This window comes from Copadichromis virginalis, linkage group LG7 (assembly GCF_057382275.1).
Source record: "Copadichromis virginalis isolate Kocher_CV1m ecotype Utaka linkage group LG7, C_Virginalis_male_GT1.1, whole genome shotgun sequence".
NCBI classification, from domain to species: domain Eukaryota; kingdom Metazoa; phylum Chordata; class Actinopteri; order Cichliformes; family Cichlidae; genus Copadichromis; species Copadichromis virginalis.
In genome coordinates this window covers 51,246,150-51,273,584 of record NC_140624.1, presented here as the reverse complement: position 1 = coordinate 51,273,584, position 27,435 = coordinate 51,246,150, and the positions used below count along the sequence as shown (strand labels likewise).

Here is a 27,435-nt window from a genome sequence, read left to right as displayed (position 1 = left end):
ATTATTGGGGGGGGGGTCATAACCCCCCCTGGAAATTACACCCCCCGAACTTCCCACAAAACAAACTGAGCTTTATCAACTTCGGATTATTCAAAGGCTGCATGAAATACTGCGTAGTTTACTGCAGGCTATGCTAAAGCCACAGGGCAGTTCGCTTTAGAGCAACATCAGCACAAAATCTACTTGTGCTCAAAACAGAAATCTGACATTTTTTATCCCCTTTCACCACCACAGCCAACTTTAGGGTTCCTACACCTCTCACGTGAACCCAACTATACTTATTTTCCTGTTTGGATGTAGAGGGAAGGGCACCCGGCATAAACGATAGCAACTAGCGCTAGTTTTTCGCTGCTTGTGTTAAACACATTCAAGCTGCATAGAATTATTTCAACGTAAACTATAATCAAGTTTGCACTCCATGGAGTTGTGTAATCCTGTTAATATGAATTATGTTTTTTTTACTTTCACTGAATTTAATTTAATCAGTGCTTCCAACCACAATGTTGTAAAAAACAAAACAAAACTGTACTTCCACTTCTGTAAGTCTGTATGTCTACAACCCCTGTCCTTATTTAAAACCATTTCACAGTATCATAGGTGTTCTTTCATGAGACTGTTATATTTTAACCCAGTATTTCCATAAACCAGACATTAGCTCTTATAAGGCTGGTCTTGTAAGAAAACCTCCAACATTAAGACACCAGCTCATGTGACTGAAAACCTTTTATTCCAAGTTCGTTTCCACTTTTCACAAACTCCTGATTTCCCCCCCCCCCCCCCCTTTACACTGGAGATGTATACAATGTAATCAAGAAGAAACAAAGTCAGTGTGTGTGTGTATATAAATCTGTTTACAACAACACTGTTTATGGCCACTGATGGATGGGTAGACAACAAGGACCACAAAACGAGCCTGCAACTCCTGTTTATCATCACATTTATTTAACCAAAAATGTGTCTTTTAGGATGAGCTTGAGGCGGCCACTGCAGCGCGTCTGGGCTTGGGGGTGGTGCCTTCCCGGAAACCATTCCTGAAAAACAAAAACAAAACTGATTATGCTGTTGACATATTAGACTAGTCTTACTAAGAGGTAATCATGCTAAAGAAGTCCAAGTCACGTTGTTTGTTATTCTACAAAAACGCTAAAACCACTACATCGATCCAAATATTATTCCCAACTAACCTGCTTGAATGCTGATGATTAAATCTTAATATAAATAATGATTTTAACTTGTTTTATATGAAGAATGAATAGAAAATGCAGGGCACCTTGGCACAACTGAGACTGGAGGAAGTTTGTGACGTTAAGAATGCAAATGTTTATTTCACCAAAAACGTCATTCTGGAAAACATCCCTGAGTCAACGGAAGTAAACCATTTTCATACACAAACTACACACAATGTTGGTACTGACGTGGTCCTCCCCTACAGGCAGCACATAATACTTCTCTCTACCTCAAACACTGAAAGACCGAGCGCTCAGGAGGGAGGAGACCACCAAATGTCAGGTCCAAATGAGTCAGACATTTTAGATGCTTCACTTCTGGAGGGTCACCGCTGTACCACATGTAAAAGCTTAAGATCATCACGACAGGAGAAAACACCCACGCAACTACTAAAAATATTTACTGGGTTCCCTGATTTGTCCCAATTTAACACAGACTCGATGCCTGCTAGCTGGACTGGGCTCAGGTAAATTATTCATGTTATCAGAAGCAGCGGAGAGGAGATTAAAGATAGTTTGCCCTCAGATCTACTGTGTTTTGTAAATTTTGGCCACGTTTGAACTGTTGTGAGGCTTGCACGCAGCTTTCACCCATTATGCCACCAACACACACACACACATCGCCATCCCTTATTTATTTACACTGAATATTTTCTAACAGCTAGAACTGTGAAACTGTGCAGTAACTGCCAGCGTTAATGAGCCAGTGAAGGTGATTTAACTGAATTGCAGCTAAACAGGCATTCTGCCTGAGACAGTGGAAACTCAACAGCTGCTGCCAAGGTTGTGTTGCCAGATTGGAGTAAAAGCAAGTTATTAGCATCATTACATAAACTAATACAAAAATGAAAATGCATAATTGGAGCCATTAAGTACAGCTTTCATATTCTTACATTAAATGGTTATATAATTTATGCCTGATATAAATCTTATCAAAGGGGTTATAACAAGAGCCGCTATTAGCCATTTTCCAATCTCTGTTTTAATATTATTAACAGCTGGTCAATTATTCCCCCCCCCCACTTAAAGAAGAGATGGGAGAAACACGGTTTAACCTTACACATGCTTTGTCCACCAGGGGGCACCCTAAAACTTCCTTTTTGACAACATGCCACAAACAACAAAAAGCTACTTACTACACACAACAAATCTTAGGAAAATGTTCCTGTGCTTCATGTGTCTGGAAAATCAGCTGATATGTTAACATCAGATTAAAAAAATCATTCAATAAGTAAAACCCCTATATAGATCGACTTGGTTTACATAAGCTGAAATAGGATAACTGCTCACTGTGCAGCTTGAATGTTTTGTAAATGATAACATAAATATCAAAACGTACGAGTTTTAACCACCCACTTACTCTCAAGAAGTAGTAAGACCGACAAAATTTCCTTCTATATGACTTGTCTTGAAATGCCACTCACCTCAGAGAAAAGAGTGATGTCATATTAAGTTCATTTGTTCAGACATTTTTTTTTTCACCATCATTGGTGAGCAGCATTGAGGAAGACAAACCTCATTTTCATACACCCAGTCTGTGAGACAGTAAAACTATGTGGGCTAAATATGACAAGACAACCCTGATTTGCAGCAGGACACAACCCCGTTACTCTATGTTCAAACTGTTTAATAGGAAGTGTGAATACTAAATGTTTGGCAACTTCTTTATGCTCAGTTTTCTGCTGCAAGACGAGTAAGTGGGAGAGGGAAGAAAAACCCCAGCTGCACACTGCAAGCCTAACACTCTGTTTAAAGTCTACCAATAAAAAAAAAGGGAAGAAAAAAAAAGAAAAAAAAAAGAGTGGTATGCTAACTACAACTGCCAAACAAGTTCAGTATTGAGAGTTTTCTTAGATTTTGTAAACACTTGCTTGAATTGTTGATACAAATATTTGCTTGTGCACACAAATTTTACCATCCCTTAAAGTCAAAAGGCAAATATTATGGTCTTATAAGACATCTTTATATAAACTATTAATCTTTTTATGTCAATTTTTTTTGTCAAAGTGGGAAAATTATTTGGTTTTATCGAGCTGATAGAAGATACAGAAATCCTGCTTATATTTCCTGTTGGAAACACATCAACACAACTTGTCAACATATCCAAGGTTTATAGATCAACCTAGTAAATCAAGTGAATTTACTCCAGGTTTACTTGTGTTTAACAAATTGTGATTTCCTGCAAACGTTTTCATTGAGGTGTTTAAATTCATTACACGTTTAAGAGTCCTGTCATCAAGACAACTTTGTAATACTGATGCTAAGGCTAAAAACCAATTTAAGACTCAGAAAGTGAAGAACTGAAGTAAAGTTTGCTTGAAGTGGAACTTATGTTTACCCATTCAGCACCATGGGAAGTTTTTTTTAAACGACATTTTCAAGCTAAAGGGAAATTTTAACCTGTATCCCTCAGGTACAAGTAATTAACAATAATTTAATATAAGACGAAAAGGCAATTTAATTTATTTAGTGCATGAAAAAAAATCTTGTAACCTCAGTTGTAACCTATTATTCTTTAAGGAAATAAAAACCGCCAAACAAAACAAAGGCTACATTCACATGTACACAGGTATCATTGTAAACCATTTTCTATGTTTTGGCCTTTCATCCACACCTAAATGATGTTTCAGCAAACAAAGCTTTACAAAAATAAAATCCTGTCGGTGTGACGATTTTCAAAAACATGTTAAGGGGAAAAAGGAAACGAGGTGTGCACCTCTGTTAGATTTTGACAGAGAGAAGCATGATAAATTAACACACCGAACACCTTGAAACACTTTGTGATCTGCTCCTTTTTACATCTTACCTGAATCTGCGGTAGACGACCTTCATGTGTCTCAGACGACCTGTGCCAGTGGTGTTCCTCCTCTTGGCCTTAGCGCTCCAGTTGTCTGAAAATGAACAGCACCATAAATCAAGGGAGCATGGCACTTCACATCAATGAAGAGCTAAACAGCATACTGACAGTGCTGCTCATAATAAGGAGTTAAGTTCCAGCCTTTTTGACAGGGCATGGGTGCAAACCAGTGGGGTGTTACACTAAAATATGCTGGAAGACAGCAACCTGCTGGTTTTTGCCATTTCAAAAAATAAAAAAAATACACTAACACAAGAAGCAAGCATAAAGTTTGCCAATATCACATTTAAAAACAGTGTATTCTATTACATGCGTTAAGGTTACTTACACTTTCTCTTGCGCTTCTGAGGGTAGCCACACTTGCCGCAGGTAGACTTCTGCAGGTGGTAGGCTTTGGACCCACAACGACGGCACAGGGTGTGCGTCTTGTTCCGGCGCTTACCGAAAGATGATGTCCCCTTGGTCTGAGAAGCAAGACAAACATGTGAGATCAGGGACAACTCAAGGAGATCTGATTGTAGACCAGGCCGGGGCCAGTCTTGTCTCAGTGAAAAAGGAGGAATCACAGGCAGTCATTTGTTCAGACATTTGTGTTTTAAAAACATCACTGACAAGACTGAACTTCAGGTGGTAGCAAACACTTAATCACAGTGGTTGCAGCAACTCGTGGCCTCAGCTTGCCACACATGCTCAAATGATAGTTACTTTACGGCCAATGAAAGCCGGCGTGCTTTCCTCAGACAAAATCTGCAGTGGCTGACGACACTAATTTTGTACACGTTACCAAAAGAAATGGACCACATGAAAAAGATGCTAGCTATGCTAACATCGGCGAAAAACACCGGTTGCCATTTTGCCAACGAACAACCGTAAATGTATTTTCCATGCATTTATTTTTGTGATTACCGGAAAAATCCACAATCGATGATAAAGTCAAGCTTACGATATTTTGTCCTCTTCTAGCACTATTTAGCCCATTCAGTGCAACTGTGCTAAAGGCTAACGACAGCAAACAAGTGCTGGATGGATGTGACAGGAACAACAGTATTTTTTACTAAAATCAAACTTTATCTCAAAAATACATCATCCAACCGGTTACAGTGTTTATCCGACACAGAAGTGGCTTCAGTTTGTGTCAGATACATGGCACATTAAACAGATGTTACGAGATTTCTGTCTACCAGCGCTGCTACATACCATTTTTCTCCGGTGGCTGTGGGAAAAGAGACCGGAAGAGGAGCTGGAGCTGCATCAAATTACATCCGTGCTTTTTCCTGTGTAACAAAGAAATGTGACCCCTCCGTAAAGCATTTTGTGCAAAAGGTAAAACAAAAAACAAACAAAAATATAATTTTATTAATTACCGGCTGACTGGTGGTCTGAGTGGCGACACCGGCGTGCATGTTTTTATTTAATGAAAACACGACCTTTCGGACGCATTCCCGTATGAAAGAAAAAACTTATAGTAAAAAAGTATTTTTGTTTTATTTTGTTTTCTATAAATTGTATGTCGAGTAAGACGTGTTTCAGATTAGTATTTATTTAATATTAAGAGTGATATTCAAAATATAAGAATTTGATGAGTTAACAGAAGAAACGCACTCATTATTACATCGTAGTATGACACATGTCATCTTTATAAGGCTTACATTGATATTGTATATAAAAACATCAAGAGCTCAAGGAAATAAGAACTGTGTTTTTGCTTTTTTTAATGTCTGTAGCCTAAAAACTAAAAATACTTGTACAGTACTTCATAATATCTATTGAAACTCAATATTTAGTTAGAAACTAGAACAATTTTTTGAAACCCTATCTTCTAGATTCAAGTTACACAGAAACATGTTTCCTATGCAATTAAATCCTTTCTTTTTTCCGCAGAAAAAAATAGAAAAAAAATCATAATTTAAAAACAGTAGAAACAATTATAAAGAACTACACTAGGTACAATAAAATTAATGCAATAGAAATATAAGATATGCTAAATATATATAAATAAAATAAAAAGACTGAGCTGCAAAAGGCTATGCACACATTTACACAATTTACATTTTAGCATGCTACAGTAGCATGTGCAGTAGAAACAGTAATGAGTGGCAATCACCTGTGTGTAACTTGAGAAAAAGCAGACGGTTGTAAAACCATGGTTGCACGCTCATGTCAGATGACGTCTAATGGCCCCATTATACCTGCCGTGACACCCATGACGGGGTTGTCATGGGTATCGTGCGGTGAATTTGACATCGCATCCTGTGTCACTTTGGCTGGTTGTGCACCTCTCGATTTTTGTAACCGCCACCACCACAGCTGGGCTGAAGACAGGAGTGTAGAATTGTGCTGGTTTTTACCACCACTTTAATGATATTCCAGTACAGAAGCTCAGAGACATGCAGATGTACAGTGAGATATTGGAACGGTTTGGAAACCTGAGAATTTGTGGGGGGGGGGGGGAAAAAGCTTGACAATGGCTTCCAGTTTTGACTTCTTTTCTTCCTATATCAGCACTTATGTAGCGATATTGTCTGAGTGGTCACACCTGTTCAGGAGAATACTGCAGCGGCTTCTTGCACCTTAATGGTTTGTATGAATACAAGTGACTGTGAGATGAAGTTGCAGCAGGTATAATGGGGCCCAAATGGGAGTAGCAAAGGAAGAGTTATTTAGTTTGGAGATTCTAGATTTCATGTTTTTATACCTCCAGCCTGAGGGTAGAAGTCTGAACAGTCCATGTTGGGGGTAGGTAGAGTCACTGAGGATGGAGACAGCTATCCTATGAACTCTGTGATGGTAGATGCTCTGCAGAGAGGGCAGTGGAGTTCTAATCCTCTTTTCAGCAGTCCCAACCTCTCTCTGCAGGCGTTTGTGGTCCATAGCGTTGGTGTTGCCACAAGGTTTTGTTGCTGCCAGTCATGCGTCCTGTTACTGCAGTATCATCCGTGAACTTTAGGATGATGCTATCTTTGTGATAGGCGACCCATTTGTAGGTGAACAGGGTTGAGGATGCATCCCTCAACGCATCCCTCAGCCTATGTTTGTAGTAATGCTGACTGAAGTTCTGATAGGTGTGTGTCTATATAAGTGAGGGAGAGAAAAGTGTAGGATCTGAGGTGGACCTGTTGGATCAGTAGACATACTAAAGGGAGTATAGAGTGTCCGGAATGCTGTTCTGAATGTGGGCCAGCACCACTCTCTCAAAACACTTCATGATGGTCAGAGTGAGTGCTCATGACAGGTTGGCGGGCTCGTCTTGGGAAGCAGGACACTGGTTGCTTTTTTTAAACAAGGGGCACCAGTGCTCTGGCTGAGGGTGATGTTGAGGATGAAGTTGAGAACATCAGCTAGCTCACTGGCACATGCTTGAGGAGACCCTGCCCAGGGATGTTGTTTGGTCCTGCTGCCTTGTGAGGGTTGACCTCTTTCAGTTCTTTATGTGCCTGACCCGATGAGCCAGTTAGGGGAGGGGGTGAAGGGCAGGTTGTCCTGTATGTGTGCCTCCTCTCTGTGCTTTACCCGGGCGTCTCAAAGCGGGTGTAGAAGGTGAAGATTATCTGGAAGACTGTCTATGGAGCTGATGCTGTAGTCTGTGATGTGCTGTAGGCTTTGCCACGTCCACCTGGAGTTAGCAGTAGAATAGAAGCCATCCAGCTTCTCTCTGTACTGCCTCTTGGCTGCTTTCCTTAGTCCATACTTCACAGTACTTTCCCAAATATGCTGTTATAATGAACATTATGAAGAATAGTACAAGTACAACCTTAAAGTCCTCACTCGCACTGTGACCACAATCATGCGCAAATGTGTCGGTAGACCTTACAAATGCCAAGAATTAAAATAAGTTAGGTTTTATATGATGCTTCCCTTATGTGTACTATAAAAATAATAAACAATACTATTTATAAGTAGTTTATGTTTTTTCCACATTTGTCTCCCACTTTTACTCCAACTGTCCTCAACTGTACCCATGTCAAGTGCAGCTGAAACAATAGTGTGGTGCTATTGAAACATCCATTCATAATTCTGTATAGCTGCCTAACAACTTCAATGCAAATGCAAAAGTCTTAAAAAATGAATTAAAAAAAAAATTTAATTTCTGTTAACAATTTAATTTAATGAGCAGCAGTAAAAAGTTTAGAATTTTTAAAACACATAATAGCAACTGCAATTGTCTAGAAGTATTTAATTGCATTTCATTTAATTTCTATCAATATTTGAAAGTTATTCACTTGAAGAGTGATTGCAAACAGCAGTAATAACACTGCAGGGTACAACCACATAACAACAGCCTAATAAACTATTCAAAAAAACAAAGATAATCTCTCATTAATTTACTCACGCATTCAGCTAGACATTGTGCCAGACACTGTCTCAACTGTATCTCACCACCACGCTGCACACAATTGTCTCGATTGTCTGATAACCTTGAATAACACCATGTTGTGCCATATATCAGGCTTTAGAGCCCAGCAGGAAAATGACAAAGATCTCAATTTGGTTTAACAGTGATACAAGCACAAGGAACTATTCAGTCTGATGGGACAATAACTTTTGGCTCGCCTACTACAAATTTCCTATGACCAAAGAGAATGCTAAAACACATGTGGACATGTTTTACATATTTGAGGTGTTTCAAATATGGTAAACTGGCCGTCTGTTCCATCCGTACTCTGTCTACCTATTGAATAAAAGACCACATTTTAGTTAGCTTCAGAACAAAATACTGACATAGTCTTTGTGTGAGGTGCATTTGCTGATTATTCGCCAGACAGAGGACAATTTAATGAATCAATCAATCCTCCATCCATCTATCCATTTTCTTAACCTTGTACCCATTTCAGGGATGCTGGGATTATCGTAGCTGCCCTATAAGGCAAAAGGCTAAAGGTGGGGTATTAACAGGTAGAAACAAGGCAAGCTGGAATGCCTTGGAGTGAATCTGCACAGGCCCCAGGAGATCTTCCAAGTCTATACACCCACAACCTTCTTGCTGTGAGGCAACACATGCCATAGGATGACAAGACACATTTTAAAAAAATCTTTTATTTTTTAGTTGTATGTATTGTATGTACCTTGTATTAAAACGGGTCAGTCAGAAATAGGAGAAGTCAGAAGAAGGAGTCCTGCAGATACCGTCCAGTTACAGATCAGCTTGGCATCGATGGTCTGGCTCTGCAGGACAGTCTTTACTCATAGTACTTCTCTAGTTCTTACTCCATCCGCCTACTGCTAGTGTCGTTTTTGTAATGGAAGATAATCTGGTCATTTCTTTAAGTTTGCCCAGGCTCGCAGTTTAGAGGTGGAATATGGTAAACTTGTTTTTGTTTTGTTTTGTTATCAGCTTTGCGAGGTCATGTGAAGTGGGCGGCTGTAGATGTCGTGTCTGCGCAGACGCATCCTTGAACGGCAGACCGTGACCTTGCGTTTTGGCTGAGTATGGAGCATCTAAATGAATTACGGCGCGCCCCCGTCCGCCTGGCTGGGAAAAGGCGCATCCTCCTTCTTTTTTAGATTTCAGTCACGCACCTTTGCTCAGATTTGACAAGACGCACGAGGGATGTGTTTCGCTGTTATTCTCTCAGCCCCCCCGATTTAAAGAAAAAGAGCGAGAATCGCGCTTATAAGAATCGATGCCTTTGCTTTGTCTGACTTGAGATCTCAGGATTTATTCTGCACCCAGCGCGCATTTTACACAAATCTGCACCGCTTGCACACGACGGAGAGACTGCGCCTCCTCGAAGCGGGTATAGGGCGATAACCGATAGGCACCGAGAATATCCTCCGGGGCCGTTCGTGCTTTTTTACTCAGACATTAAAAACAAAAACAAAACATAAGAATCGCGTATTTTAAAACAAGGTCACTAACGATTTGAGATCTCAAGCGCAGATCCCGGTGCACATCACCTTCCTCCGGTGATGCTGTGGTCAGAGAGCAGTAAAACAGACTAAAAGGGAAAACAATGTGATGGACAATGTCCACTCCAGCGGGTACGAGACACCTGCCATCCTGGTTCTGAATGCAGCGAAGAGAGACACCGAAGCGGGTGTCACCGTCAGCCCTGGATGCTGCGCCGAAAAATGGGATACTCCGACCCATCGTCGGGTAAAGACTTGCTCGGCAGCAGATCTCTTTGTTTCATATTTATTTGCGCGTTTGGGCTCGTCACACTTTTGCAGCAGATTCTCTACGGGAAAAACTACATCAAGAGGTAAGTGCTGATATTTTTTTACCCCACTCCTTTCTTCTCTTCAGCCACGATTAGAAAGAACATTAGAGCGCAGTCAGTTTCCAAGAGTGTAAGGATGACAGTGAGCGGTAAGAAGCATGCCTTTGTAGTCGTTGTTGATCATATCAGTGGCTTTTAATGGAAAAGGTAAAAATGTGAGTGATGAGGTAAGAACATGCTCAGTAGAAATGAGAGTAGTCTGGATGGTCTACATGTCGGGACAAGCTTTAGTGGCTGCAAAGAACAATAGCAATTAACCATCCATGTTTTTCTTTCTCCCCAGTGGCATAGAAACAATTTCCATTGGATTTCTTTTCCTTTTTGTTCCTTTTATTTTTGTTTTTTGATCTTTTCAGAAAACGAAGCATCACATTCATACCATACACAGTGCTTCAGCTGTGCATGGTAATGTTTTCCCCTTCTTTTTCGTTTTTTCTTCAAAGACCTTTCTTTGATTTCCGTTTCAGCCTTCTTGACTGGTCGTAGCCTACATCTGACAGAGGCATCAGATTTTCATAACACATATGAACGCTACTGGAGCTGATGATGGTGATGATGATGATGGTGATGATGATGACAGAAAGCAGCATGTTGAAGATGATGTGTATTTCTTTTTGGTCCCTGTTAAATAATTCATTTTACCAGGCTGCACCCTAGTGCACATGCTGCCACTGCAGAGCCACGTTTCATGCCTCTGCATCAGTATTTAACCCCTTGACAGAGGCGTTCTTTAGTTGGACCCTGGTTTGTAGTCCACTGTAAACCCACTGCAAGATTTATTTCCCAACTTTCAGGTCACTTTCTTTTATACTCTGTGCTTAAAATCCCCGTGAGACGAGCAGATGTTGAGAAGCTGGGATGTTTGAGCTTCAGGTGCTTCAAAAAGAAACATAAAACTTTACCCCCCCTCTCACCACCACCTCCAGATACTTTACCGACAGGACATATATGCTTACTAAAGCAAACATATATGTGCTGCAATCTGAAAGTCCCCCTCCCTCCCTCCCAAAAAACACACACACGCACACAACTAATCCCTCCCTTGCCACCCTGCCGGGCTGGTCTGATAATACTCGGCATGGATTCATGGCATCCTGACTTCTTCAGTGAGATGCATGAATTCAGACGCGAAGCACACACACTTTGTTTCGCCCCTGCGCCTTTTTTTGCTCTCCTCCTAGAGCTCGGCCTAGGAGAGAAGGGGAACAAGCCACACAACAGAAACCAGTTGGCTCAGCGGCAGCCATTTTGCTACAGTCTGTCTGCACACACCTCAGTGGGAGCAAGGGAAAGAGGAAGGGGACTGTGAGAGACCCAAGGAGTGTGATAAAAGGAATGTGTTTTCATGCATGCGTGTGTGTGTGTGTGTGAAACAGAGAGAGAGAGAAGCGTCATCTTATGATACCTACCCATGCATAAACAATCCAAAGTCATCCACATGGATTCGGCCACACCCAGCCTCTTCCCTCCTCCAAACCTTGGCCGGAGAACACATTGGCAGGATGCTTGCTGTGCACTTCTTTGCTTCAGTGCTTCACAGAAAAAAACAAAACATAAAAACAGATTGGTAATTACATGAGGCATGTAGGCTGGCTAGGATGGTTGCAGAGGAGACATTTGGGTGCTGGCAAACTGAATGATGGCTTATGGAGTAACAGTTTAGATGTATCATCACTCTTACATCAACTCACTCTGTGTATACGTCAGTGTTATGGCTGAAGGGGCTCTCGGTTCAATGCATGAGGATACCCATTAAAGTCAAACAGTACGACGTGCACATTGATGTACTTGATAAATCTGTCTGTGAATCTGACCGTTCAGTTTGAAAGGAGGCACCTTAGAGAGACACATAAATCCGCTCCCTGTCTGCCATCCTGGTGCCATCCAAAGGGGTGAAGTGGAGAGTGTAGGATTATAAAGTGGCAGCCCGAGATCGTTGAGGGACACCGCTGACACACTTCTGAGAACGAAGACATTAACTTTCAACTCCGCTTGACTTGAGGAGGGCGATCTAAAAATACTCTTGGATAGAGAGAATAGCACCCCGGGCTGCAGGGAGGAAGGGATTAAGAAAGGCACAGATGATGAGTGGCAGTGTAAATGCAACTAATTATGATAGTCATTATCAGTGAGTCTATTACTGCTTCAATTAATCATTTCACAAAATTACTGGCTGCCCTGTGGAGTCATGGATGTTTATTAAATCTTCTGGTTGCATTATGTAAGTGAGCTGTATCTCCCTGATTTTGAGCCTTTTCTCTTTGTGCGTGTGGGTTTTTTTTGTTGGTTTTTGTGCTGTTGACACAGCTGTAACTGAGCATTGATGTTAGCACATGGTATCAAGTCACCGCACTTTGAACAATATGAAGGAATATGAAGAGAAAAAGTAAGAGCACAAGCAGAGGAGAGGCTCAGCTACAGCCCAGTTTTCAGTTTTGGTCTGAACAACAGACGAGGTCGTCTTAGAGAAACACACAGCAGTGAAAAAGCATCCAGATCGATGTGCTGATGGAGTCAGAGCACATTAGTGCTACAGGGCAACTTAGTGATTGTTGCTTGTCTACAAATGCTTGCATTAGCATCTCATGTGGACTTATAGATGGGCTCCTAAGGGCTGATCCTGATCCTAAGCTGATCTGTGAGTCAGAAGTAATCTAATGTAGCTACATTTGTATGGAGCTTTTCTAGTCTTACCAGCCTGTCAAAGCACTCAAGTAATCACTTTTGGAGTTTGAATTTTTGCTACAACACGGAAGTATGTCAGATTAAACTCAAGCCTGCAGTAGGCTTGTTGTTTTGGCTATGACTAATTCAATTCTATTTATATCACAACAGCAGTAGCCCCATGGTGCTTTATACTGTAAGACAGAGACCCTACAACAATACAGAGAAAACCTCAACAATCAAACAGACGACTTTGAGCGAGCCCTTGGTGACAGTGGGAAGAAAAAACTCCCTCTTAACAGGAAGAAACCTCAGGGAGAACCTGGTTTAGGGAGGACTGGTGGTGATGGGAGGAAGACAGGACAAAAAACACACTGTGGAAGAGAAGTTTATGGGTTTAAGGTGTAGGTTAGATAACCTAATGAACCAAACTGTGCCACTTTGAATAGCGTTGATTAGCTTTTGTCCTGTCTGAGGCACAAGAAGAGGGACAGAAGCCTCTCGAATTTTAGCGTTCGGTTCTGCAGCCGCTGCCATGGAGATGTTGAAGTGGCACTCAGAGCAGCTAAGCGCGCCTGCCGATTGGTATTGATGCGAGCCCCTGATGATAAATGCTCCATCACATAATGCATCCAGAAATGCTCTTTGGGTTCAATCTCCTCCTGCTGAAATTAGCACGACACCCACAAAGCACTCCTAGAAATGAGTCACGCATGAGTACTTGCATAATAGTCAGCATAACAGGAGAAGTTGTACTCCTCCGGATATTTAGATGTATGGAATGTGATGATGTTGAGAAAATCTCAAAGATCAAATTTTAAGTAAAAAAACAACACGTGAAAAGCACAAAAGTTTTCAAATGACTGGACATTTTTCCCCACAAAACTAAGGAATATACTTTAACGTGCTGACATTTCCCTTCATAAAGATCACATTTACCATTTAATCCTGGTGCCAGAAACCCTTCTAATGCACAAACACTGAGCTGAAAATAGCTTTCAACACATTTTCCTCCTGTCTAAGTAACATCTGCTGCATGTGCAGCAAAGGAGGAGGATGGATTTATTGAGAACAACAAAACAATACTGCCATTTTCAGATTTGATTGACAGCTAAAAATAGCTGCATTCCTCCATTTTCTCCCTCAAAGAAATCCCGGCTCTCGCTCCTGTAGAATGAGCTTTTTTTTATTCCGGGCACAGTTATAACATCCTATAAAACACATGCACCAAATGACCTCCTCTGATAAATGTACTGTGATGGCATCCAGCTGAAGTTAACATAGCGAGACCAAAGGTCAGGTTAAGCTTCTGCAAGCCATTGCATCTTTTTGTTAGGTACAGTATCGATGTATTAGTCTTTAGCTCTAAATTGAGATACCTCACCTGGGTTAGGTTCTTCTCACTCACTGAATACTATTAGATCTGGTGGCTTAAACCAATCTTCCCTTTGTTTCTCAGTAATATCTGGATGAAAAGATGGTCTAGATTGGCAGCTTAATACTATATTGGCAAATCTGCTGGCCGGTTGGCACTGATTATCGCTCATCTCTTAAATCACTCACTTCAATATATTGATTTACAAGTCTAACGCTCACACAAGCAAATATTGCACAGTGTGAATGTTTGAATCACACTCAGATTAGTGGCATCAGCCCAGCATAAATGTATCATTCAGATCACGGTGTCACTGTAACCCTGCTTGGTGTCATATACTGTCTTTCTTTAGCCAAAAAGCTGGTCCCCTCTTCCTCTGTATGTGCATGTGTGAGTGTGTAAAGGTACAACTTTTTCTGGGTTTTGTGACTGAACATATGCGATTGGGAGTATGTGTTTGACATTTGCACAATGGGGAAAATAAATCCCAAATAAACTGACTCATTTTCTTACTAGTGCGCAACAGTTTAGCCGACTCAAAGGGGACGAGACAGGAAATTGGACCGGTCCCGTTAATTTCTCCGATGACGGATCTCTGAAGCCTGCCAGAAATGGAAGGAAAAGGTACCTTTCCAGCGCCACTGACTGCACAACACCTCTGACAAAAGAGAGTGTGTGTGAGAGAGAGAGCGAGAGAGAGACTGAAAGGCAGAGTGAATGAGAGATCACAAGTTTCAAATCCACCATCTCTAGTGACGACCCAGCCCTGCATGCGTGGACTGGGCCGCTGATACCCCATGACTCCCCTCAGATGCTGTAGAAAGGGCTCAAGCCGAGGCACATTTGCACTTTTCTTCTCTACTTGTTATTGACATCTGCAGGTTTAGGAAGCTAGCAGGGGGTTGCTGATGTCACAGGGCTACATCACACGTTTAACTCTAACTTAACCTGTCTGCATGTTGACAGATGTTTCCGTCAGAATTTTCAGCCAGATTCACAGATCTCCGTAATAGTCACACCCTGCCTAGCTGATATTAAGAAGAAAAAAAAACGCCCTCAAAGGTAGGCCAGTTTGAAGGCATTTTTAGCATTTTCACAGAAACCCAAGAATATCTCTCTTTTTTTTTCATTAGTTTAAAAGGGATAAACTCTCATATTTTTTTCAGTGGTGGTTGCACTTCAGATTTGCTCTTGCATGTTGTCTGATCCCGTCCACCTCGACCCCTCCCAAATCCCTAAATCCCACCCCCTTTCAGAAGCTGGTTGAACCACGGTCTCCTGTTGATGTACTGGCTTCTCCTTGTATCTCTGTGTCGCATCCAGCACCCATTTCAAAATGCCTTGTCAACCTATGTCTCATACTGTTCTGCACAGCTCTGTGTGTATACCATATGCATAGTGTGGACACTTCTCCGCTCCTCCTATCTCCCCTTCTCACATCTGCATTGTCTCTCTCTGCGACCTGGATTTAACCCCTTTTCCCCCCTGTACTCTCTTTGTTACAAGAAGACAGGAACGTGCCCGATTTTTTTCCCTCCCCGCCTCCCACACCCCACGAAATTGTGCTAAAATGCTCATCTTGGATTGGTTTTTTCAACCAGCAATTGCGCAGTCAATCTAAGAAGCCATAAGCGACGAAATTCACCTCATGGAGTAAATTGTTGTCTTGATTTCAGACCTGAACAGAGAACACTTGCAAAGGTTTTATCATCTTAGCTAAAACAAGAATGAACAGCCTCTATTCAGCGTGTCAAATATATTCTATGAGACCACCGCTCCTCTCTGTATAACCTCTGAAATACACTGCATCATCAGGTGGATGTAGACAACCAGTTTCATCGTTCCTTATTTGTACAATCTTATCCCAGCATCTTGTTCCTTTAATGCATCTCTCCATTGTATTGCTTGTTGCATCCTTTTATAATCTTTTTTTTCTTGCTTTGTTAACTCACCTCATTTACCTCACAGCCACAAGTAATATGCAGCAGTTTTATTCATCTTTCAAAACAGAATGCTCCATTTAATGTGCGACAGATACCAACATTCATTCTAACAAAGACACATTGCAGGTTCCCCCAATTCACATGTCATCATGTCCCTAACCAAGCATTATCAAAAACACTGTTAGCATTGCAAGAGCCCTCTAAAATTCTGATGTAGTTCTCCAGTATATGAATTCTTTCAGTTTAACAATAAGATGTAAAGAAAAGTAAAGTCTCTACCACAAGATATACAACAGATCAATATGTCCTTTGGGTTAAACAAGCCAACAAAAAACATTTAGGTGAATGAAGCCAGAAAGAGATGGATCAGTTCTGTGCCTCACTGATAAGATAAGATAAGATAAAAACTTTATTAATCCCTCGGGTGGGTTCCTCTGGGAAATTCGGTTTCCAAAAGCACAGCACCGACAGAAGTTACAGTTACAGAATATTATATATATATATATATATACACACACACACACACACACACACACATATAAATACAGAGACATATATAAATAAAATATACGAAGGGGATAAATAGAATAAATAGGAATAAAAATAAAAATAAACTGCCGAACCTTAACAGGAAGATTTTGGATCAGGATAAAGATAGCAATCTCATGAGGGTAAGACAGTTTACAAATGCATCATATTGATGGTGTAAGAACAAAAAAACCCCGCAAATGTGAAAAAAACCCATCTAAATAACCACTAAAGCAAGACTGTGGCCTACAGTGCTAATGTCAGAATAACTTTATATAATGCTGAATTTTTATTGAGTCCATGCATGTTACATGTAGTGTCAAAGAAGCGCACGTGGAAAACCCATGACAGATTTCAGTCGCACATGTATTTACAGTTAGCTAGGGTTAATGTTAGCAGGCATCGCAGCAGAAATATAGCAAATGGTGCTGTGGTAATAGGATAAGCATGAGGGAAAATACATGTGTTTCCTTATTTTTTTTCCCCTCAGAACCTAAATCATGTAACATGTTCAGTTCAATTTTCATCCCTGGCTTCTAAACATGTGCAGTGTGAAAGATGGATGTAGCTTCTGGGTCTGAAGGTGAAGCCACCATGGCTTGCATTCTTTTGAATGGTCAGCAGGGGGTGAAGTCCCTTACTCTTTGAACAGTCAGAGCCTGCTCACCACACCTGGTTTTTAAAGCACCAGGGTGACCACATGAAAACGTTCAACTTAATAACTTCTGTGATGGTGGCTACGTGCATCTTTGATACTGTCTGTGCTTCTAACCCTAGGATGAAACCAAACATCTCCATAACGGAGTCTCTTTGCTTCACAGATGTACATCCAAGCTATTTCAACAAAGCATTATAGTAATTAGTGATATTTAAAAATCGACTACCCAACAAAACATAATACTAGCAGGCTCCTATTCCTCCATACTAACCACGCCCCCCACCACACACACATTTTATCCTGACCGCTTTCTGATCACGTTTAAACAAAAGGCTGGAAGAAATGAGGCATCAGTACACAGAAATACAACAGCCGACTTTAAATTTCCCAGCCAGCATGGCTCTTTTTCCAGCGTTCTTCACACGACCATTTTGTGAAATCAACCAAAAGCACACCACACATTAAAGACATTATTTTTGTATACTTTTTGGTTAATGTTGCCATTCCAGTGTAACGATTGTTTCACATGTGTCTAAAAGAAGCTCTTCCAATTCTTTAGTCCTTATTAAAAAAGATAAAATTCCTCCCAAACTCTTTGTTTGTTATTACCTCTTTGTTATGGTTACTTGTTTGCATGACTACTGTTGTATGTGTTCATGTTTACAGTGTGACAAAATTGTAATAAATCAGTCAAACTGTCACGTTACTCCAGCCAGCACAGCTGATATACTTACTTACTCCTCACACAAAAGCACCGACCCGGCCACGCTCATAACCACCAGATGCTACACCGCTAAACTGTCTAATCCACCATTTTAGCAAGCCAAGCACTGGAATCAGCCCTATTTCCTTGTCTGTTTCTCTCCTAATTCAACATGTGAACATACAGTGTATGCACACATTTTAGCCCCAGAGTACCAATGTTACACCATGCAAGTTCTCATCATAGCCAGTGAACTATATAAAAATATGAGAGGTGCTACGTTTCTTCACTTAGTGTATGACATTGGTTTAGACTAAGATGTAACAGAATCTGGTGCAAGTGTCCAGTAGACATGTTACTATCTTGTTTGTGACGCCTAAAATCAGTGACATCATTTCTGTCATTTGTCATTCCACAATGCTCTACTGATATTCTAGTATTTCATAAAGTCAAACCATAGACATTTTATATTAAAAATGAAATATTTTTTCTTATTGTGACCTTTAAACACACTGTTTTACATATATATATATTATTTAAGCATAGTGTATTTTATCTCTTCTGTTTATTGTTAAATTCTTTTATGTTGAATAGATGTAAGCAGAGGATGACTCTTTTTATCCCTCCAGGTATCTGGAAAACTATGATGGCTCCTTTGATTACAACTCTACTGCATGCAGGGAGCTCAGACAGGAGATTATAGACGTCAAAGTGCTGACAATGTGAGTGTCCGATTATGTTTCATCTAACAAGGTAAAAAAATCTCCAAGGTAATCCTGCGTGTTTATCATGTATGAAAGTATTCATGTGTCAGGAGTAGGGTTCACTGGTACAGTGTCAGTGAAGATAAATTGAGTAGTAGAAGAAAAAAAAAAAACGCATGAAGAAGTTAAAAATTAAGCATCACCACCAGCGTAAGAGTAACTAGCATTTTCAAAACAATGTCTGGTTCTGGATGACAACAATATGAATCCAAGTCAAAGCAGGAGTTCTAAACTCTTTTGTAGCTTAACTGAACTAAAAGAAGCAATAATTTTAACTAAATGCAACATAAATACATAAAATGAAAAGTTTATTTATTCAAGTAATTAATAATTAAATTACACTGTACCAGTTTAGCCAAATCACATGTAAAATTTACAGGTAATCAGATTACTTAAAGTCAGCATTTTAGGTGTAAATATTTTTCAAACTTGATGATGAGATGTCTATCATCCCTGACTGCTCCACTAAGAGTATTGGCAAGATATTGATGATATTTTAACAAAGGGCCACAAGATTGGCCCTTAACAATCTTGTTAAAAAAACAACAACAACTCTAAAATGACATCCTGTACTTGTGTACAACTTAGCTTAGAGAATAAGCTAAGTTGTGCTAATGGTGAAGGTAGTATTGGTAGTTTTACAGGCATTTTCAAGAATTGCTCGTCCTTCTAAAGTATTGGTCAGGTTTTAGTGAAGTTGTCCTCCTTGACAACCTTGACACATCTCAGCAGATTTTAATTCTCATTAGTTTACAGTCATTATAGCCAACTAATGACTGCAGAACTTTTCATCTGTATGTCACACATTACAATATCATGTGAAGTGTGATGAATGCAAGCCAAATGTGTCAACAACATTCTGATTATTTCTTTGTAAGCTGAGGCTTTGTTGGCAAAAATGGGCTAAATCTATTCTAGCATGCTAACATTCTCAATGCTACAACTTAATACTGCACAAGGCACAAAATAAATCTGAAAAGGATAGTATTTGAAGATACTTGAACATGATTCCATTAAAGATGGATGAGAGCTCTGTTACGTTAACTAGCTGTCTTTGAAGCTCTGTTTTGGAAGCCCCTGTGTTAGCATTTTGACTTCTGACATGTTGGTTTTTTAACGCTAGAAGTGGCTATTTTAAGATGAGAAGGTGGTGTGTTATCAGCTAACATTAGGAGGCTTAATTTGCAAAGTCTCCCTACATACAGGGTGTTTTAGTGCGTAGTATAGAAAGCAATACTTGCTTATTTTGGCTAAACTAGCACTAGCACCGTGAAACATGGTGAAGAGGCCCACCAATAGAAGACCAATATTATTTGTTTTCTTGCTGTTGGGCAGCAGTTTTTGACACTGGCGTGATGAAAGATTTCAAGGCAACCCAATGAATTTTGTCAACCATCCAGTATCATAAAAGTTCACAGTAATAGTTATTGAGTTATTAAAGGTCAACCAGCTAAGTAAACAACACTTTCAGGTCTGGAGTCATGCCATAGTGTGACCAAAAAGACAAACAAAAATAAGTACATGTTTCAGTAAGTACACACAGTGTCAATACAGTTGACACATTTGCTAGCGCAGATTATTTTATGTTGTTACTTCAGGCAATTCTTGACCATTTGAGCAGTTTCATTACTCAATAACATCCATTTTGTTGCCAACACTATTGAGCCAAGTTGTTGCGCTTCTTATTTTCTTATCACTACAGGACACTATAAATAACATGCTTACAACATACAGTAGATCACTGGCCAGATTCATTCAATGAGCCACTTGCTCCAAAGGCAATCTGAGCAGCATCTTTCCTCTTGTGTGAATATGAACAATGTCCAGTGACCTTTTGCATGTGGCCCTCAGGCTGGCAGCTTAATTATCAAAATCATACTGAGTGCTCAATGAAAGTCCTAGAACGACTCTGGCTGCGGCAGGGAACAGCTGTTGTCACTCTGGCAGGCAGCAAAATGAACGCACAAGCCTGACTCCCAGAGCAAATCACGCCGCCCCAATCATCTCCAAGGGCATGTCAGTTCAAGGACATCTATTTACAGATGTGCTTTCTGTTAATGAGTCGAGATCCAGGGTGATCAGTAAAGTTGCAGTAAATTTTTTGGCCTCTGGTTTATCTTTTTGAAACGTTTAAGGTGTTTCTTCAATTTGTTGCCTCTTCAGAAATAATGGTTAATTGGAAAAACCATGTCAGTCGGAATAAAGTCGTCTTTCCTCATCCCACAAGTCTCTCAATCCTGTCCATCTCTCTACCAGGGTGAAAACGTCAGATCTCTTTGAAAGATGGCGAAACCTGCAGGTGTGTAGGTGGGAGCAGAACAAGGAGGAGGCCAGCAACTTTAAGTAAGTGTTACTCATTCTGAGCAGAGGAATTATGTATGTAAATGTCTGCATTTATCGAAAAGGTCTTTTTTCTAAAGACTGTGTTTTTTGTGAAGTGCACTGGTTACCTTTTGAATAGTTTAAAAGAAACATTATTATCTATTATCACCTTGACATTTATTGGTTTGGAAGTCCTCTACAGAAAATTAATGATTACTTCTGCTGATAAAATGTAGTTAAAATACAGTAAACTTTACAAGCCAAATATGTACAAATAGTACAGAATATGGAGAATACCAACCCCAAATTTTATAGAACAATATTTCGATGAACTGACTGTTGGGGAATCATAAATAACCAAGTAGAATAAGATGAAGGATTAGTATCCTGGATAAAATACTATATATTCTTACATAGAAAAGAAAAAAGCAAACATGTTCAGGATCTTACTATATACACTCAATGGGAGCGTTTTTGGTTACACCCTGCTAATACTGGGCTGGACTCCTTTTTGTCTACAGAATTTAACTCTTGGTGTCACAGCTTCAACAAGGTGCTGGAAACATTCAGAAATGTTGGTCTCAATTGACATGATAGCATCACACAGTTGCTAGAGATTTTTTAGCTGCACATCCATGATCTCAATCTCCATCACGTCCTTGGAGAGCCCATGTGAACTTTAGCATCAGTTTCTGTAGCCCATCTGCTTCAAGCTTTGATATGTTGTGTATTCAGAGATGCTTTTCTGTATACTTTGTATATAATCAATGGTTATTTGGGTTTCTGATGTCTTCCTGTCACCTCAAAACAGCTTGGTCATTTTTCTTTGACCTCTGGCAACACCAAGACATTTTTGCCCAGAGAACTGCCACTCACTAGGTATTTTATCCTTGAGATAGTTGTGTGGGAAATCCTTAGCTCCTGAAATACTCAAAAATACCAGCCTGTATGGCAACAACCATTCAAAGTAATTCACCACCTAGTAGGTTGTCTTGACCAGCTCTACATGCCAAAAGGCATTGAATTGCTGGATGACATTTGCATTAACAAGCAAGTGTATCTAACAATGTGACCAGTGATCTATAAAACTATCATCTTTGGGTTCTGGGCTCTTTAAAAAATGTGCAAACTCATTAATCAAAGGTATGTTTTAAGACGATATCAAGAGCTGAAATAACATTTTATTTAAAAAGACATTGTTAATTTGTAATGACCATCTTTTGATAAACAACCCAAAACAATTAGGATGTAAAGGTTGAAATAATTTTGGTTTTGATCTTACCGTGCATCTTCTAAAGCTAAGTTTTACTTTTCTTTGGTGTCGTCCTGAAGGATGTCTCTGTCGCGCTGCTGTAATGCTCCTAACTTTCTGTTCACAACCAAGAGGAACACTCCTGCAGGGACCAAGCTGAGGTACGAGGTGGACACCAGTGGGATCCTTCCCATTACTACTGAGATCTTCAAGATGTTACCAGATGTGAGTTCACCACCTCTTTATGAGTGTTTGCTATTTTCTACTGTATCTGTGGGCATTTCCAAACCTGCTGATCTGATGTGTTTTATTTCAAAAGTTCTTGTGTTGTGTTCATTTGACATTACCACCTCATGTCTTTCAGGATATGCCGTATTCCAAGTCGCAGTTCAAGAAATGTGCTGTCATTGGAAATGGTGGTATCATCAAGAACAGCAAATGTGGAAAGGAAATTGACTCAGCAGATTTTGTTTTTAGGTATTCACGATGCAGTCTTTTAGTATTTGATATGTGAGAGCTGTACAGTGTTACCTGGAATTCTGTTCTGATTTAATATTCTTGATCTTTATATTAATTTCGAGGAATACATACAAATTGTCATTGAACAATTGGTGGTTAATTGAGAATGAATAATAAAAAATAATAATGAACGAATATTAAAACTTTAACTTGGGAAAAATTACATGACAAGAAGTCATAAAAGTACTTCCTCTTTCATGCAAAATTCTTTGAAATTTTACCCCAACCTTTAAACTCAAAGCATCAAATAATAAACTAGCACTAAATTCTGAAATCTACACACTGAACAGCCACAACATCAAAACCACTGAAGCGTATTACTTGGATCGTTGTAGAATCCAAGTTTCTGCTAGTAAATCCTTGGTTCTACCATTCACAAAAATGGAACTTTGTAACTTTGACATTTAACTTCCAACCAAGTATTGTTGAAGAGTGGCTTCCCAAAAGCCCAAGGTATTGAGCCTTCAAACACCTTAAATCCCAATTTGATTGAGTGTCTGGGGATTCAGCATGACAAGCTGCCAATGTTGCAGATCCAGATACCAAAGGACATCCCTGGAGGTACTGTTAATGTCCTGAAGGATCAGAGTTGTTTTAGCAAAATGAATATGAAGTGGTTTAATGTTGCTGCTGATCAGTGTAGTCCCATAGACCTCGCTTCACCAAGAGAAATTCAAATGTTAAAATTCCTGTTTATTCCAGTTACAGTGGTGGAAATAATTATTGATCCCCTGCTGAATATATGAGTTTGCTCACTTACAAACGAATGAACACTTTCTAATTTTTATGGTCGTTTCATTTTGATACAGATAAAGAAAAAAAACATTACATAAAAGTTATAAGTTGAGCTTCATGTCATTGAGTGAGATAAGTATCTCGATACGTTTCTTGTAGCTGGTCAGTTTTCACACATCTCAGGAGGGATTTTAGTCCACTCGTCTTTATAGAAACTCTCTAAATCATTTAGATTTCTTGACTGCTGTTTGGCAACTCGCAGCTTCAGCTCCCTCCATATATTTTCTAGGACTGAGTTCTGGAGACTGGCTGGGCCACTCCATGGCCTTAATGTGCTTCTTCTTTCCCCACTCCTTTTCCCTAGTGGTTTGTTTTGGGTCATTGTCACGCGGAAAGACCCATGACCCATTTTCAGTCTTCTGACTGAGGGAAGTAGGTTCTCATCACTTTATGATTTTATATTTTTTTCTTTTCTTAATAATTGCACCAGCAGTTGTCACCTTCTCACTAAGCTTCTTGCTGATGGTCTCGTAGCCCATTCCTGACTTGTACATGGTGCGATCTTGTCTCTGACGTCCTCTGACGAGTCGTTGTTCTTGCCCATGGTGGCAGACAGGTTTGAATAATAGAAACTGATTGTGTGTACAGGTGTGCTTTATGCACATAACAAACTGAGATCAGGATAGTACGAATAGTGGGAGTCACAATTCTGGCTGGTAGGAGATCAATACCGATTTCACTTAATAATGGATTGGATTTATATAGCGCTTTTCAAGGCACCCAAAGCGCTTTACAATGCCACTATTCATTCACTCTCGCATTCATACACTGGTGGAGGCAAGCTACGGTTGTAGCCACAGCTGCCCTGGGGCAGACTGACAGAAGCGAGGCTGCCATTTCGCGCCATCGGCCCCTCTGGCCAACACCAGTAGGCAAGTAGGGTAAAGTGTCTTGCCCAAGGACACAACGACCAGGACAGAGAGCCAGGGGATCGAACCGGCGACCTTCCGGTTACAGATACGGTTCCCAACCCCCCTGAGCCACGGTCGCCCCAAATGACCTGCAAATCAGTTTATGCCTTTTGTGTAATGTGACCTGCAAATCAGTTTATGCCTTTTGTGTAATGTGTTTTCTTCTGGATTTTTGGTTGGTTAACCAATTTATGTAATTTATTGTAAAAAGAAAAATACCCCAACAACTTCTTATTAAAACTATTATATGATTACTTGTGCAGCTCTTCAGGTTGTCTCCTCAGCATGCCTCTTTTTAAACATATCAAGTCAAATCTAAATGATTATTAAACTCTAGTGAAACGTTATTTTCCTTTTTTTGCAGATGCAACATACCGCCCATTAATGACAAATATTCAGCAGATGTTGGGACTAAAACAGATCTGGTGACAATAAACCCGAGCATTATAACTGAGAGGTACTGTAAATATGGGTCTGAGAAAGAACACCTCTTTAGCTCAGCTTCTGCCAATGATCTTTTCCTTTTATCACATGAATCACTTTCTCTGCAGATTTCAGAAGCTGGAGAAATGGCGGAGGCCGTTTTATGACGTCCTTCAGAATTACGAAAACTCCTCAGTGGTGCTACCCGCGTTCTACAACACCCGCAACACCGACGTGTCATTCAGAGTTAAGTATATGCTGGATGATTTTGACTCCCAGAGAGGTGTGTTCTTCTTCCACCCGCAGTATCTGCTTAACGTGCAGCGCTTCTGGGCGGTGCAGGGCGTCCGCGCCAAACGGCTCAGCAGCGGCCTGATGCTAGTCACCGCCGCATTAGAGATGTGCGAGGAGGTCCACCTCTACGGTTTCTGGGCGTTTCCTATGAACCCCTCTGGCATCTTCATCACACACCACTACTATGACAACGTCAAACCACGGCCGGGCTTTCACGCAATGCCTCATGAAATTTTCAACTTCATTCACATGCATACACGTGGGATCATCAACGTACACACAGGGCCATGCGCATGATCCCTCACTCTAATTAGTAATTTGCTTTAATGCAACTGCTCAAGATTTGACCTTTTAATTTGTCTTTAGGCCAGTTTTCATCACGGCAATCTCAGTTCAGGCAACTATTTTGACCCCAGTTCAAACAGAGTTGGCCTTGGGACACTCTCATCTACATGTTGAAGATTTCTCTTCTGCCAGCATCTTATCTCCGACTGTCAGACCATTGGATGCTTGTTTTTAATGTGAACAAAGTGGTCTTCATAGCGATGTTGTTTCTGTGGAGTTTTCTAGTGGCTCGACTGTACAGAGGTGTTGTTTTTCTACTTGGTCACACAGATATTTAAGCCCGTCTTCTTCTCTCTTTTTCTCAGACACTCTGTGGGTGTGGCAGCTTTTAATGTTTGTGTAAAAAAACAACAAAAAAAACAAAGTCTGAATCTTAATATTCAGCTAATATTTTAAAAAATATGAAAAGAAAATCAAACTGTAAAATTCAGTTGTCTACTTTTGTAATCTATTTCCTATTCACCATATTCCCTCGGTGAATATTTTAAAAACACTCTTGAAACGGCCTGTTTTCCGCGGCCTTCTTTCTCCCATTTCCAAATATTTCTCATCATTTCTGGTGGAAAAGAGGCAAGATTTTCTTTTCGTTTTTTGGGGGAGGAGTGGGGTGTCATAGATTAGGGTGAAAGCTAGAAAAATATTTTGCAATACACCAACTCCACAGAACTTTTGGCTTTCCAGTTTTTAAAGCAACCCAGCCTATCGCTGTCTTTCATGTCTTAAGCCTTATTGCCTTATGAGGTATGGAATCCCTCTGTATGATGTGCAGACAACGTTTTTAGTTTGCCTCTTTTCATCCAAGCACAACCCTAGCACACTAAGGTAAAGTAATTCATGTGCAGTTCATGGCTTGTATTCTACTGGAGTCCCTCCCTGTAAACTCCACTCATAACCACGTAGTGCTCTGCATGACTTTACTCTATACTTGGCTTTGTGTGTGCCTGCTTCAGCGATCACTGATATAGCCTATGTTTACACTTAAGCCTCAACTGAAGCTCACAGTGCTTTTGGAGATGTACACAAGACTCTTGCTTGGAGAAAGATTGATGGATATGTTAAAGTGGCTGAGATGATGTGGTATCATTTTCACTTATGACCCCCAAAAATGTATTATGCTACTGTGGTACACTGGAAAGTCATAAAAGGTTTTTCTATTTGTTTTGTTGTATGCAACAAATTATTTCACTTGTGAGACTGTAACTTTACTTTTCAGTCACTCCTCTGTTCATGCTCAGCTGTGCACTTGTCCATTATTTCTTTAAATGCATTACAAATAAGATTAAAAAAAAATATGCTGTTTCCTTCATGTCTTTATACAGACTCTTTGTGTGTTTATGGAGCACCAAAAAGTTTCGAGCTAAATTGCTCTACAGTCACAGTTAATGAGCAAGAGTGGAAATAGAGGGGATCTGGTCTGTGTAAAGAATGGAGGTAATATATAACACAGTGCTTCTTAAATGACTCTGGATCATTCTTTATACTGCTACTGTGCTTGTAAATAAACTTGTCTGAATTTTCACTTGTATGTTCATTATTTTGTGTTGGGATGAGAGTGTGAATGAATGCACTGCTGTGTGAAGTGAAAATGTGACCACACATGAATAAAAACATGCATCAAAACTCTGCATTAAAAAAAGT

General features: G+C 40.1%; 2 protein-coding genes and 2 non-coding genes across 5 annotated transcripts; 1 reads left to right on the top strand and 3 right to left on the bottom strand.

The window, feature by feature from the left end:
- Window positions 1–710: 710 nt before the first annotated feature.
- Window positions 711–5,357, bottom strand: rpl37 (ribosomal protein L37). The gene is made up of 4 exons (XM_085464048.1): window positions 5,281–5,357; window positions 4,412–4,547; window positions 4,033–4,117; window positions 711–1,031 (listed from the first exon to the last, which is right to left on the bottom strand). Exons 1-4 carry the CDS (start codon window positions 5,281–5,283, stop codon window positions 962–964), a joined length of 294 nt encoding a protein of 97 aa, XP_085320174.1. The 5' UTR covers window positions 5,284–5,357; the 3' UTR covers window positions 711–961.
- On the bottom strand, window positions 2,644–2,723 carry LOC146706055 (small nucleolar RNA SNORD72). The gene has a single exon (XR_014921818.1). It is a non-coding gene; the product is annotated as a small nucleolar RNA SNORD72 (small nucleolar RNA).
- LOC146706054 (small nucleolar RNA SNORD72) lies at window positions 4,620–4,700 on the bottom strand. The gene has a single exon (XR_014921819.1). It is a non-coding gene; the product is annotated as a small nucleolar RNA SNORD72 (small nucleolar RNA).
- A 4,137-nt stretch (window positions 5,358–9,494) lies between the features above and the next one.
- On the top strand, window positions 9,495–27,316 carry st8sia5 (ST8 alpha-N-acetyl-neuraminide alpha-2,8-sialyltransferase 5). Of its 2 annotated transcripts, XM_085464046.1 has the most exons (9): window positions 9,495–10,283; window positions 14,857–14,964; window positions 15,307–15,402; window positions 18,802–18,894; window positions 21,193–21,279; window positions 22,591–22,735; window positions 22,875–22,987; window positions 25,100–25,192; window positions 25,287–27,316. In XM_085464046.1, the coding sequence occupies exons 1-9, from the start codon at window positions 10,138–10,140 to the stop codon at window positions 25,747–25,749; spliced, it is 1,344 nt and encodes a 447-aa protein (XP_085320172.1). In that variant the 5' UTR covers window positions 9,495–10,137; the 3' UTR covers window positions 25,750–27,316. The 2 variants fall into 2 exon arrangements, with proteins under 2 accessions (XP_085320172.1, XP_085320173.1); XM_085464047.1 differs by lacking the exon at window positions 15,307–15,402 and having other exon boundaries at window positions 9,497–10,283.
- Window positions 27,317–27,435: the final 119 nt, after the last annotated feature.